Source organism: Lepidochelys kempii, chromosome 5, assembly GCF_965140265.1.
Source record: "Lepidochelys kempii isolate rLepKem1 chromosome 5, rLepKem1.hap2, whole genome shotgun sequence".
Taxonomy (NCBI): domain Eukaryota; kingdom Metazoa; phylum Chordata; order Testudines; family Cheloniidae; genus Lepidochelys; species Lepidochelys kempii.
The window spans coordinates 53639180-53654665 of NC_133260.1; the positions used below are offsets into that span (position 1 = coordinate 53639180).

The 15486-nt window shown below is 41.6% G+C and overlaps 1 protein-coding gene across 5 annotated transcripts in view; it reads left to right on the forward strand.

Annotated features, from left to right (window-relative positions):
* The window catches only part of VCAN (versican), a 135845-nt gene that overhangs the window by 20913 nt on the left and 99446 nt on the right, over positions 1 to 15486 (forward strand). For all 5 annotated transcript variants that reach the window (XM_073344417.1, XM_073344418.1, XM_073344419.1 and 2 more), the window contains exons 4-5: positions 14215 to 14389; positions 14514 to 14641. In XM_073344417.1, coding sequence (XP_073200518.1) covers positions 14215 to 14389; positions 14514 to 14641 — 303 coding nt within the window. The remainder of the gene's footprint in view (positions 1 to 14214; positions 14390 to 14513; positions 14642 to 15486) is intronic.

A 15486-nucleotide genomic window follows, 5' to 3' on the forward strand; every position in this document is an offset into this window, starting at 1 on the left:
GATTCATTTAATACATCTGTAGATAGTAATGATCCCATATATATAGTTAAAATGGAAAGGACAAGCAATTACCGGAAAGTCAAAGCATTTAGAGGTGCTTCAGCACCCTTGATAAATATGCTCCTGGTTGTCTGCTATCATTTCTTCCTGCTCCCCTTCTTTCTCCCAAGACTCTCTCCAATGTTGTATCCTTCTACTTTCCTCTTCACGCTTTTTTGATACTTCCCTTTACACTTAGAACAATCTCCCTCCTTTATTCACTAAGAGATCTGCCTCACTAATTTTAAATCCCTCCTCAAGACATACTGCTACTTCATCACATTTCAACGATGATCTCTACAAGATTCCTATCCCACCTTTCTCCAGGACTGTGATGTACAGTAATGTGTGTGTGAACTGTTTTGCTTTTACTAGTTTTGTAAGCTTGTTGGGTAGGAGTAGTGTCTTTTTAAATGTTTGTATAGCACTGGGAATGTTGTTGGTTCAGTGAGGAATAAATAATAATAATAAAGAACTATTTATTTGACCCACTGTAACTATGGTAGGACACACTATATCACTGCCTAATACTGATAACATGATGCAATCTTAGCTGGAAGACACTTTCTCCCAGGTTTTCCCAGTAAAATGTGCCGTGATAGTCATGTCAGGCACAAAGTACCTCCTTCACCACAATAATGGGGAAATAAAGCTGTGGTGGAACTCCGCAGTTATGTACATGTAAGGTACCATACTCGCCACCCGCAGCACAGGTTGTGATCCTGATCTAGTGCCTCCTACTGGCCATTTACCTCTCACCAGGTCTTCCATGGCTCAGCCCTCTGGCCAAGACACCTAAAATCCAAATAAATGTCCAGATAATAGTTCTTCCACCTCTCTCAAGCTCCATTAAAGTGTTCCTACTGCCCCTCCCTCACAGGAGCCTAATTTGCTCCTGTAGTTGGGCTTGCATGTTCCTTCCTCAGGGCCTGGCAGGGGAACCAGAGCCCACACTCTACTCTGGGTTCCAGCCCAAGGATCCTGTATTAAGCAGGTAGGTGTGCTTCTTTAGACATGCTGCTGTTTCCCAGGACCGCTTCCTGCCTTTAAGTCCACTTGTGCTGCTTCCCCACAGCCTGTGCTTAACACAGCATCTCTTTGGTTTGCAGGCCTCTGGCTTCTCCCTTCTCTGCCAGACTAATAAGCCCTCTACTCCTCTCAGGCTCCACTGAAGTGTTCTCACTGGCCCTCCCTCAGGGCCTCCCCTCTTCTTTCAGAGTTGGTCCTTTGTTGCTCCTTGTCTTAACAGGCTTTCTTTCCCTGCCTCCCTTTCCCAGGGACTCTGGCAACTTCCATTAGGGATCTCCTTACTCCTTGTAGGCTCTAGCCCAGGGCTTTCCCCACTTGAACTTATGCTGCTCCCTATGGGTCCTTCCACCTGAGTTCCTACCTATTTAAGCTCTGTCTCAGGGCTACCACTTGCTGGAGCCAGAGCCTGCTCCAACCTGCAGGAGAGTCCTGCTTTCTCTGTGGTCTTTCTATCCCTTCCTAACTGCATTCTCCACTCTGTATAGTCTTTTCCTAACCCTTTCACAGCTGGATTCAGTAATTATCACTAAGTTGCCATATCACCACCAGCTGGTGCTAGTGTAACCCACACACCTCCTGGGTGTGGTGTTCTGTCCTGTCCTGTCTAGTGGCACCGAGACCACTTAAAGAGAGAGATAAATTGAGTCTGCTCTACAGCCTTAGCTAACAGCCAGTTGGCTTTTAACTCCTGCGGTAGAGGCTCATGCACTAAGCTCCAGAGGTCCCTGTTTCGATTCTGCCTGTCACCGACTAGGATCTGTCAGTGTTACAAGGGGGGGGGCTCATCCAGGATTTCAACTGGGAAGACTCTGAAGCTCCCGTTGCGCTTCCTCAGCTAGGGGAAGTATGTAACCCACACACCTCCTGCGTGTGGTGTTCTGTCCCATCTAGTAGCACTGAGACAAGTTAAAGAGAGAGATAAAATAAGTGCTAACAGCCAGTTGGCTCATGCACGAAGCTCCAGAGGTCCCTGGTTCAATCCTGCCCGCTGATGAACAGGGTCTGTTGGTGTTACACTAGGTACAAGTCCCAGGCAACGCTGAGTATGGCTAGCCTTGAAGGGCCAGCTAGCTTGTAACAGTGCACAAATTAGATCTGGTGGGGGGAGAAAAATGGGAGGAGAGGGGATCACAAATATTTGTTTCAAAATTGCCCACTTCCCTTATTTTTTTCTATATTTTGAAATTTCATCGAAATGTCTAAATTTTGAAAAAACTCGGCCTGCTCAGGTACAAAAGAGGAAAATCATATTGTTCATTCTTCCGTTTGCACAGACAGATGCTCTTTGTTGTAGGTGTGAGGAGTGCATTTGCCTTTGACTGTACAGCTGTTGTGGCCGAGCTGAAAGTTTGGCCCTTTGAACATTTTGATTATTTTTTCTATATTTGCTGTTACCCATGCTTTTATTTTAAAAAGAAAACATACGTCCTTCTAGTTGTGAAGATGAGTTTTACATGTTTAAATGGTTGTCTGCCTGTGGCATTTTATATGCTCTTCATTAGTATAGCATCTGAGCCACCTTCTCCTTTTCATCTTAAAGGATGTTAACTGCAAAGCCTATAAACATTAGACCACTTTGCTCTGTGTTTTTGTCAGATCTTTATAAACTAAGTGGAGCTGAGAACAGTTCTTGGATGAGAGACCTTTAGAGCCTTTTCTATACTAGGATTATTTAAAATTGCTAATGCCAGTGAAGCTGAACCCATATTAGTGATGGTGGGAAATATTTGCAAAATTCTCCATTAGTTGGAAGAAATGTTACTGGTGATTCAGAAGGTGGAATTCCTTCATTTCATTCAGGATAGCTCTAAACCCCTTAGGATGATGGATAAAAGGATAAGTATAGGTTTCAGAGTAGCAGCTGTGTTAGTCTATATCCGCCAAAAAAAAAAAAGGAGTACTAGTGGCACCTTAGAGACTAACCAATTTATTTGAGCATAAGCTTTCGTGAGCTACAGCTCACTTCATCAGATGCATTCAGTGGAAAATACAGTGAGGAGATTTATATACACACAGAACATGAAAAAATGGGTGTTTGTAAAGCAACCTGGGATTCTTTTGGAAGAAAGATTTTATAAATGATCAAAGTTGCTATTGTTAATCATTATGATATATTGCTACTATTTAAATGCCAACATTATTAAGCGTGTTCAGTGATGTATTAGATACAGCCAATAAAATTTGATACACTTGTTAGAAGTGGCTGACCATACCGGGTCAGATCCTAGCTTTGTAGATTTACTATGAAGCAGTGTAGCTCTACTGAAGTTAATTGAACTACATGAAATTGTACCAGTTAAGGATCTGGCCAACTGTTGCAAGCAATTCCTGATGTCCTATTTGTTTGAATGAATGTTCAAAACAGATGCATCTTAAAAACATTTTGATTAAAAACTAGAATGATATAAAAATAATATGCTCACATTAAATGGATTTAAAAATGGTTAACTGATAGGTCTCAAAATGTAACTGTAAATGGGGAATCATCATTGAGTAGCTGCAAGTTGGAGCTAGACAAATTCAAGCTGGAAACAAGCGTACATGTTTAGCAGCAAGAGTAATTAATCATGGGAACAATTTACCAAGGGTCAAGATAGATTCTCCATCACTCACAATTTTTAAATCAAGATTGGATTTTTTTTAAAGATATGCTCTAGCAATTATTTGGGGAAGTTCTACGGCAGGTGTTATAAAGAACATATGATGGTCCCTTTTGGCCATAGAATCTATGTTCCAGTACCAGCAAAGGTACTTAAATAACCTCAGACAGCTGTCTTGTTGGGTTTTGACTTGGAGGACCCATGCAAAATAAAACATACAGAAAGTGACTAGTGCTTCCTGAGTGGATACGTATAAAAAGTAAACATATATTTTTGAATAGCCTTTTTCAGCCCTTCCCCTAGATTTAATAGGTATATTAAGTCCAATGAATCCCGCTTGCATCAAATGAGCATGTGTTACAAGTGGTGGACTATGCTGTGAGTGAAAGCAGCAGTTTCAAAGGAAGGAGGGAGAGGTCTCTGCGGATTATCCATGTGGAGGATATCCAGGATTATCCTAACACAGTTTATACAGACCTGGACTCCCGCTACTAGTCATTGAAAGTAAACTATAAAACATTTAGGGCTTGATTTTTTCAAAACTTCAGAAGCCTAAGGCTGCCTGCAAAATATATATATATGGATGTAATTGCATGTCTAATTTGTATGTGCATTTGCTGCAAATCCACATGCAAATATGTTTGTATGCAAATAGCCAGTTTAACTGGCTGTCTTTATACCTACATACTCATTTGCCCAGTCATAAGCAACTTTGTGTGACCTTGGGTTTCTGAAGTTCAGAAAATCAGGCCTCTGTGAGTATGTCTACACTGCAATAAAAGACCTGCGGCTGGCCTGGGTCACCTGGCTTGGGCTGTGGGGCTATAAAATTGCAATGTAGCTGTTTTTGGGCTTGAGCTGAACCCCAAGCTGTGAGACTCCACAAGTTGGGGAGGGTCCCAGAGGGTGCCTCAATTTACCATTTGTAAAAAATGTGGACAATAATCCATCTTTTTGAGATCTGTGCATAAAAATGCTATGTAAGTGCAAAGTATTTATTATTATGCTCCTCAGAATATGGTAGGATATGTTATTAAATGGCCCCTCTTGTATCCTACCATGGTATTAGGCTTTAAAATATAACAGTAGGGCCAAATATAATGGAAAAGAAAATGAAAAATCTCTACAAAGAAAGTTCAGCTGTTTTTTTCATAACCTGCCCAGGGGCTCCTGCAGGTTCAGGGTGGCAGGTGGAATCCTTGTAGATTTCTTGCTCTTGTCTATATCTCACCAATGAATGCCTCTCTCAGCAGCCTCTCTTCTTGACCTTGTCTCACTGGCTGGCGTGGGGAAGGGGCTGTTTCCATGGATCTTGTTGTATTTGTTTTTATTTGTTTCAGCTGCAAGACTGGCAGACTTTTCAGGTATTAGGCAAAAACAGAGAAAGCAAGTATGGGAAAAAAAAAGTTTAAAATCCTGACCTAGATAGTGGGGAGAAGCATCTGTTAAAGATGTAGAGTAAATGTAAAGAGGAAAGGAGTGAGAGATTGCAATTGAACATTTTCATTTTTATGCAAACCCTCCTTTGGTGCAGGCATTATGATGATAATAAATGGGAGTTGCTCCTAATGTGGGAATAATGCCACTTTATTGTGCTTTCAGCCCTTGGAGATTTTATGTTGGCAATCTAATTAATTTGTTCTCTCCGAAATCTGAGCTCTCATTGATTAGCCCTTAAATCCAGCATTTGTAGAAAGACTGTTTTAGTTAATCTTTTAAAACTGCCTATCTTATATCCCAATCATTTCTGGAAGTTAACCTCCTAGGCTTTCTTTTTAACTGAACAGGCTTCTCCATCTCTCCACTGCTGCTCACAGTCTCTGGGTTGAATTTTCAAAGTGGGTCTCTGATTCTGTCCCCAGTATGCCTGCCAGGAGTAAAAAGGAACAAGGGGGAACTATTCTGAAAGGAGGGAAGTAATTAGCTGGTTGAAAAGACTAAAGGTTTGTGCTTAGTGCAGCTCAGGAGAGGAGAGGGAAGGATGGCTTTGAGCCACGGTTCTGTGCTTCTGATTTGAGACTGGCAAAATGGCTTCTGGAATACAGCCCAAAGACTGCTTTAAGTTATCCAAACCAAAATCTGGAGGACTGTGCATCCTGGCCGCACCCTACCAACCCCCCTAGTCATATGGGTGGGGCTTTACACTCCCTGAGTATTCCCCTATTTAAGAGCAGTCCCTGTGTGCTGTATAGCTTTCCAGTTGACTGAAACTGCTTCAGCATGCCAAAGCCTCTGGAAGAATAGCCAAAGATCTTACCATAAGGATACAGGTCCACATTCCTGTGTGTGTGAGCAAAGTGGAGAGGATGCAAGAAGATCCCATAGTGCCCTCTGGATAGTCCCTACTAGGGTGACCAGATGTCTCGATTTTATAGGGACAGTCCTGGTTTTTGGGTCTTTTTTCTTATATAGGCTCCTATCACCCCCCTGTCCTGATTTTTCAGACTTGCTGTCTGGTCACCCTAGTCCCTATGCAGACAGATCGTAGCCATCCCAATGGGGGCATTGAGGAAGGAGGAGGAGGTTGGGTGCACAGGAGAGTAGCCGTTGATCCACTGCCCTTGCATACTGGTAATCAGTACCAAACGTATTCCTGCTTGGGCCATGCAACTCTGTATCCAGCCCACTCAAGCTATGAAGACCCATGTGTAGGATGCTGTTTGTGGCCAAACCCTAAAGTGAAGGACACAAATGAAATATTCATTTGAGAAACTTAAACTGCTATGATATTCCCTCCAGTCATATAATCGACTCTTTCTATAACCTCTATTGTGCGATTCTTTATTTCTGATATATATGATTTTCAACACCAAATTTGTGTGGCTCATAGTTAACCTTGGGACAAAAATGAGAGACATCTAGAGGTATGTCTGCACACTGCCTCTTAATCAGGACTGTGCTTACCAGACAGATGAGCTCTTTGTTTGCTTCCCCACAATGCCAGCTTTGAAAATCTTTCCCCCCGTCCTCTATAGTTTGGGCACCTAGCATTGATACAAGTCAACAAAAGAACTGCCCCTGTTTTTTAACAACTCCCCCCCACTCCCATCAGTTCCTATTATTAAAAAGTTAAATCAAACATTCGACCAACGAAATCCTTCAGTGTTCTGTGAAGCTTGCCAAATGCAGCTGTGACAGACTATTGGAGGGCACAGGTTCCAAAGACATGAGCCCACCACTGACAGTCTGCTTTGATTTGTAGGCCACAGTAATGTGACAGCTGTATTACTGGAGCCCTTCCTAGTAACACCCAGGGATTTTGCAGCATAATACACTGGCAAATAGCCAAGCAGTATTGCAGCCCAGGGGTATGAAACAACAGATCTGTTTTCTTCCAATTAAATTACTCCCTTAAGAATTAAATCCTTCCTTAAATTTTTCTCCATAAATATAAGAAACAGGTAATTGATTAAAAGTCACTCTTGTGCTCACCCAAAAATGAGTTATTTTAAATTTTGGATACAGCAAAATACTTTCCTTAAGTGCTCTCCCCTACAGACACTGCTGCATCTTCCTGTAATTATACTTATTGTGTTTGCCAGATGTTCAGCGACAACACTGCACTGTTCTAGTCTGTTTTCCAGTTGCTTTATTTGCTCCTAGGACAACTTTGTTGTCGGCTTTTCTTTCTTAAAACAAATAGACTCGGGAAAATCCTTTACAAATTTTTAAAAGTGCTAAATCTTGGACAATGGATTTTGCCTTCTCTCTCCCTGTCCAACTGAAACAATGGAAGTCCTGTGATTTAATCTCCTTAGCCCCAGGGGGTCTTCTAATTGTTATAGCCATTACACAGGCTTATACATACTGATATTCTCCTCTCTATTCATCCTGTAGGCTCCTTTATGTCCATTGGCTCCTCACTTGAAAAGCAAGAGTCTTACCCTCTAGGATAGGTGGAGTTTACCTTCTGGATCAGAGTGAAGAGAACAAAGCATTCTCTAAGTTCCTGTCCAAGTCTTACAAATGACCAAAGGCTTTCTCTGAACATCGAGAGAGCTACTTTAAATTGGCACCAATATTAACTCTTAAATACTGCTTTATTTAGATATTATAGTGATTAGCAACATGTACCAATCAAAAAAAATAAGCTGTTACTTTAGACATGGGGGGCGAGATGACCAGTCATCAGGAATGCACTCATGTACTTACTGCAAAATGAAGTTTGAAAAATGAAAATGAAGTGCTGTCATCACCTCTCCATGTATTTGATGCCTTATCAAGCCTTTTTCTGTTTGCACTGAATGGCAGAGTTCATCTACAGAAGTGAAACGGTTTTAGATCAGGTCAGCCATCTATCAGAAGTGCAGACTGTTGTGAGGCATGAATCCAAATCAGTGTCAAAATGACATTTTTGTGAAGGTTAAAAACCAGCCAGACAGCCAAACCATTTCACATAATTCTCATTTTACATGTTTTCAGACTGAGCTATATAAACTCAATATCAAGTAACATATACTGTTAAAAAACTGGACCATTAGTGCATACTATTAAGAATAGAACCCACTGAGCCAGATCCTCAGCTGGTGTAAATCAGCATACACCTCTGCCCCCTTAGCATCAATCTATATTACTGCATAAAGAGAGTTTTTAAAAATAGCTTATAAAATGTGCAGTATGTTTCTAAAAACCTCAGAAGCTTGGATGTTGGGTTGCATTTCTCCTTTAAATACCAGAAACAATCTGTTGCTGCCTGTGAACAGGCTCCCCGCTTAAACTTCTGGAAATCTGTCTGGTAATCCCTCTTTGTGAATTAAGCAGCATGCACAGTACTCCAGGGTATGTCTACCCAGTGTCTTTATTACTGTGTATGCTCCAGGTACATTACAACATAGCAGCAATCAGGTGGAGTGGGTTTCCTGGCTCAGCCTTTTACACTGCTTGCTTTCTTCACAGAACTACCCAGCTGGTAAGCTAATTACCTCATTAGCTCATCAGGCTCCCTACAGGTACAAATGATCCCTTCTACCCTTCCAATACAAGCTATCTAAGTCCCTCCTGCTTTAACTACACCCAGTACTTCTGATGCCATTCTGTGCCAAAACATTAAAAATTCTGTGCCAAAAAATGAAAATTCTGCACACAATATTTTAAAATTCTGCAAATTTTATTTGTCAAATAAATGTGGAGGCTTCATCATGGCATTGGGGAGCACAGGCCACTGGCTGCACGGAAGTGGGAGATTACTGTGCAGCTCCCACCTGGGATATGTACTCAGCAGTGAGGCTGCACCCAACCCTGACAGCACCAAGTATGTCAGGCAGACTCAGCAAGGCAGAATCCAAGTGGAGAGGAGTTTAGTGTGAGAGTATCCAGGTGTGGGTTGAGAGGGTTCTGTGTGGGGCAGTCTGGGCATGGGCAGCTCAGTGGGGGATCTGGGGGGGGGTGCGATCTGGTGCACAGAGGCTTGTTTGGGGTTTCTGATGCAACAATGATTGGACTCGGCAGGAGGGTCCATGTGAAGGTGGTTGGGGCTCAGTGGTTGGGTGTGCTGGGGCTCAGTGAGAGTTCCAGATGCTGGGGGAGTGGTGTGGAGATCCAGGTGCAGCTGGTTGGGGCTTGGTGGTGTGGGGATCCAGGTGTGGGTGGCTCATCAGGGTGGTCCATGTGCAGGGGGAGTGGGCTTATTGGAGGGGAGTGTTTCTGAGTCTGGTGAGGGTCATCAGGAAGGTCTGGGTATGAAGGGGTCTAGATGCACAGGGGTTGGGTGGATGGGGGAGCAGCCTCCTGTACAGGGATCCTGCCCCCTGCAGCTGAGGAGTGATGGGTGCAGGAAGGGGGGGAGAGTTTGCAGAGCTTCCTGCAGCTGGGGGTGGGTCTGACCTGGCCCCGGATGCTGTACAGGGAAGAGGAAGTCCCGTCCTTCCCAGCCCATCTGGAACTAGCAGTTGAGCCCAGCATAAGGGTAGGAGCCAGCAGTCTTCCCCGGTCCTGCCCCCTGCCCTGTGATCTACCTCTCTGCTGGCTGCCCTGGCCACCTGAAACATACTGCTGGGGAGGGTTGTATGACTGCTCTTGTGACTTCCCTTTGCTTCCCTGTCAGAAATTCATTTTTCTGTGGGGAAGCAAAGAAATCTGCAGGGGACATAAATTCTGCACATGTGCAGTGGTGCAGAATTCTCCCAGGAGTAACCCAGTGTCCTGGGTGTTCTACATTACTAGGGTCTGCATTTATAGCTGCTAATAGCCCTCTGTCACACTGTCCCATGCCTGTGTGGGTATCTCAAGGCAGAGCTCTGCAGTATTCCTCTGCATGCCACTCTGGGCGTGTGCTTGTTGGGATTGTGGTTAGAGACCATGCACAGAAATGATCCACAAAGCCAAAGCCCGACATGTTTGTACCGCTCAGGAAGCGCAAATGGCCTGTAAATCTTCCCTAACTGGACAGCAGTAAATTCTCCAAGTTAGGGCAATTCCTAGGGGACATAACGCTAGTGTAGTGTAGTACACTGTGCCAGCTTAGCTCCTTCCCAGCATGGGAGTTGTGTCAGGGTCTTGTCCCACTTAGGTCCCGTGTCAAACACAGCTTGGCCAGACCTGAAGATATTTGAAGAACTTCCATTGTTTCCATGGTGCATATACGCTGCTGCAATGGAGACCAGATTCTGATCCTGTTCTCTGTTTGTGCCATTAAATTAATTGATGTAGAAAGGATTAGGGTGTTTTACACAAGATTTTTTTATTTACTGGAAAATTTCCTCAGTAAAACATGTCAAGGGAAGAGAAATGAGCTAATTCAGCTTAAACTGAATGGAAGGATAAACAAAAACAGGTCTGCAACTACGGTCCTTGATTTCCAAAGAGGAAACTTTAAAAAAACTAAGGGAATTATTTAAGGAAACAGACTGAACTGAAGAACTCAAGGATCTGAATGTGGGAGGAGGCTTGGACTTACTTTACGTCAAAGCTGCAAAGCTAGCTGAAACCTGCATCCCAAGCAAGGGGAAAAAATTCATAGGGAATGCTTGCAGACCAAATTGGATGAACAAGCTTCTCATACAAGTTATTATGAGAAAGTAGAAAGTCTACAAGGAATGGCAGATGAGAAGGGTCAGCAAGGAAAGCTGCCTCTTGGAGGTCAGAAAGTATAGGGGAAAAGTGAGAAATGCAGAAGCCAAACAGAGTTGAACCTTGCAAAGGAAATTAAAACCAATAGTAAAAGGTTCTATAGCCATATAGATAAAAAGAAACCAATGAAAGAAGAAGTGAGACCTCTAAGCACTGAGGATGGGGAGGAGATTAAAGATAATCTAGGCATGGCCCAACACCTAAACAAATACTTTGCCTCCTTTTTTAATAAGGGTAATGAGGATCTTAGGACTAATGGCAGGGTGAGTAATAGAAATGAGGATATGGAAGTAGAAATTGTCACATCGGAGGTGAAAGTCAAACTCAAACATTTTAATGGGACCAAATCATTGCACATTACAAAGAGTTATGAACTAGCAAATAAATCTGTGCATTTAATAAAAAAGCAAGGTAAATATATTACACAATGTGCTAGTTCTTCTATTTTGAAATTTTAATTTTATTGTAATATTTAATTATGTACTAATTAATGTACTCTACTATATTATGAAAAATGATGGAGCCTTCGTAATATGAGATTTCACTACAGTTCTTTGCCATTAAAACTTTGCTGAGAAGTGGGAAAAGACCATTATTTTCTGTATGAACTCGAAAGTGAACAAATTAGTAAAGTGCAGATTAAAGTAGTTCTATAATTTTTAGAAATGATTTTGCCCATGAGGCCAAATTCAGATCTGGTGGAATTTCAGTGACTTCTGTGGAATTAATTGTCTTAATCAGAGGTATGAATTTGAACCATAGATGGTATACATTCATAGATTCCTAGACTTTAAGGCCAGAAGGGGCCACTGTGATCATCTTGTCTGACCTCCTGCACATCACAGGCCACAGAACCTCACCCACCCACTTCTGTAATAGACCCATAACCTCTGTCTGAGTTACTGAAGTCCTCAGATCATGGTTTAAAAACTTCAAGTTACAGAGAATCCACCATTTATTCTAGTTTAAATCAGCAACTGGCCCATGCCACATGCTGCAGAGGAAAGCAAAAAGCTCCCAGGGTCTCTGCCAATCTGACCCAGGGAAAATCCCTTCCCAACCCCAAATATGGCAGTCAGTTAGACCCTGAGTTTGTGGGCAAGACACACCAGGCAGATAACTGGGAAAGAATTCTCTATAGTAACTCAGAGCCCTCTCCATCTTGTGTCCAATCTCTGGCTGTTGGGGATTGGGGTCACCAATGGGCCACATGCCATTGTAGTCCCACCATACCATCCCCTCCATAAAGTTATCAAGTTCAGACTTGAAGCTAATTAGGTTTTCTGCTCCCTTTGGAAGGCTCTTCCAGGATTTCACTGGTTAGAAACCTTTATCTAATTTTAAGCATAAACTTGTTGATGGCCAGTTTGTTCTTGTGTCAACATTGGCACTTAAATAACTCCTCTCCCTTCCTGGTATTTATCCCTCTGATGTCTCTATAGAGAACAATCATATCTCACCTCAGCCTTCATTTGGTTAGGCTAAATAAGTCAAGCTCCCTGAGTCTCGTCTTGTAAGGTAGGTTTTCCAGTTTTCTGATCATCCTACTAGCCCTTGTCTGCCCCGTCCCAGTTTGAATTAATCTTTCTTAAACATGGGAGACCAGAACTGTATACAGTATTCCAGAAGTGGTCTTACCAGTGCGTTGTACAATGGTACTAACACATCTCTATATGTACTGGAAATACTTTCCTTGATGCAGCCTAGGATTGCATTAGCCTTTTTCATGACCATTATCACATTGGTTGATCACAGAATTACTATGAACCACCAATTGCACCCAGGTCTTTCTCCTCCTCTGTCACTTGCAACTGATAAATCCCCAGTTTATAGCAAAAATTCTTGTTGCTAGTCCCTAAGTGCATGACTTTGCATTATTAAATTTAATCTAATTTCTTTTACTTTAGTTTTCAAGGTCATCCAGGTCTTTTTGCATGATATTCTAGTCCTCCTCAATATTGGCAACCCTAACTTTGTGTCATCCTCAAATTTTATTAGCACACTCCCACTTTTTGTACCAAATTCATTAATGAAAATGTAAAATAAGATTAGTCCCAAGGCCAATCCCTGAGGAACTCCACTAATAACTTCTCTCCAGCCTGACAGTTCACCTTTCAGTATGACCCATTGTAGTCTCTCCATTAACCAGTTCCTTATTCACCTTTCAAGTCTCATATTTATCCCCATCCTCTCCAATTTAATGAATAATTTCCCATGTGCAACTGTATCAAATGTATTACTGAAATCCAGGTTGATTAGATCTACTGCATTTCCTTTGTCTAAAAAATGAGTTATCTTCTCAAAGAAAGGGATCAGGTTGGTCTGGTATGATCTACCTTTTGTACAGCCATGTTGTATGTTATCCCAATTACTGTTTACCTCTCTGTCCTTAACTACTTTCTCTTTCAAAATTTCTTCCAAGACCTTTCATACAATTGAGGTCAAACTAACAGGCATGTAGTTTCCTATGTCACTTTTTTATAGCTGAGAATTAATAGCTGAGAATTAGCAATTCTCCAGTCATAGGGTATGACCCCCAAATTTACAGATTAATTAAAAATCCTTGCTATTGGACTTGTGATTAGTGAGGTTCTACTATATAGTATTTTTCAAAGATCATCATGCAGCATCCATTGTTGTTTAACTTTAAAGGCATGGCAATAGGGGATGAATGATCTTGAATAGTAATAAAAAATGATTTCTGCCCATTGAATGTTAGTACACTTTTTCAGTCATAAGAACATAAGAATTGACATACTGGGTTAGACCAATGGTCCCTCTAGCCTAGTATCCGGTCTTCTGACAGTGGTGCCAGATGCTTCGGGAGGCAATGAACAGAACAGGGCAATTTATCCATTAGTTCTGCTCTTAGATATGCGTGTGCAGCTGCTGCTGCTGTCAGGGGATTTGCACTTGTATTGAGAACAGAGTGGCCCCTAACTAGAACAAAACTTTTTTTAATGCTCTGAAGTTTTTTATTTTTTTTATTTCTAAATTCTGCCAATTGCATAATCAGGAATCCCCAAATACAAGAAAGGTTTATGTAGCCTGTAATATTTTTAGTACATAAAAGAAAATATAATTGTATAGAATATAAAAAGTGGCCAGTCTTCAGATGTTTATAAATAGTATTACTATATTTGTAACTAATCTGGGCTGCAGAGACCGACACCATGTAGAGATCAACTCAGGGACCTTCTTCACCAAAATCACAGGTTTCTACCACTTGAGCTAAAAGAATTTCTCCAAGTCTGAGTAGTAGCAGGCTGTTATCTAGTCACTAGTGGCAGTCACTAGAAGGAGGCATGATCATACTTACCATGGAATATCTTGTAACAGCATGTTATTATTATTGTACAAGGAGGGAGTCACCTTATTTTTTTTTAATTATTGTTGTATCAGGATAACGTTACTGTATAATGAATATGGCAAATGTGATGCAACTTGTGTCACTACCATGCGTTTGTTGTCTTTGTAGGTGTTGTGTTTCACTATCGTGCCGCAACTAGTAGGTATACCCTGGATTTTCAGCATGCTCAGCAGTCTTGTCTGGACAATGGTGCTGTTATAGCAAACCCTGATCAGCTGAAAGCTGCATATGAAGATGGATTTGAGCAATGTGATGCTGGTTGGTTGTCTGATCAAACTGTTAGGTGAGTTGTTCAAATTGCCTCTTGAGAGTATTTCCCCAAATTAATAGGCTTGATCTGTTCATACTTAAAATGCAATAAAATGTTAACGAACTGTAACAATAAATATTAACTTACTGTATTCCAGATATCCAATCAGGCAACCCAGAGTTGGCTGCTATGGAGATAAAATGGGAAAGGAAGGAGTTAGAACATACGGATTCCGTCTTCCCAATGAAACTTATGATGTATATTGCTATGTGGATCACCTGGAAGGTAAGATAGTCCCACGTTTATGTTCAAAAGCTAAAATAATTGGAGAATCTAACATGGCAAGACAGTAAAATAAGAATTTTTTTATAAAAACCATCCTAGTCATTTTGCATACGAAAAAGAATGGTTGGATGAAACAAACCTATAGTTTGTGGGATAGCAGGCCTTAATTAAAGGAGACCGTGGAGGTGGTGGTTCACAAATGGGTATTCAGGTTTGGAGCTTCTATAGTTAGTGACAGTAGTCAATGTAAACCTGCTATTGGAACATGTCCTCACATTTTTAGAGTGTTAAAAAAAGAAAGATACTTCAAGAAATGTTTGTAACATTTGGAGGTACTGCAGAGAACTAAAGATGCATCTAGTTTATGTACTAACTATATTATGGTTCCTAAAGTATACAGCTAAGGTGCTTACCTATCGGTGACTCCAGAATTACATAGATATTAAATGACAATCCAAGCTTAATATTGAATTTTGGAAATAAAAGGCTTTCACAGTATAACATAGTTCTGGTGAGACATGTGCAACATGTTTAGTAGAACTGTCTGTGATACCACAATATGACATCAATTCACGTGAAATTTGTCTGTGGAAGGCCTCCCACTACAATGCAACAGTTGTGGGTCTGTTGTGTGGGGGATGGGCAATGATGAAAGGTGAAAACCAAGGGACTGAACCCCAGTCTATAGCAAAGTTAGATGCTGTGCCAGCTCTATGAAGATCAAAACAGCAAGGATTTGGAGGATTCGAGATTTGAGGGTACAATGGCCACACATTCCCACATCATGTTGTGATCCCTGCGTGCCCTCACTTCAGCCTATAGGGCTAGTGCAGCAGCTATAGTTA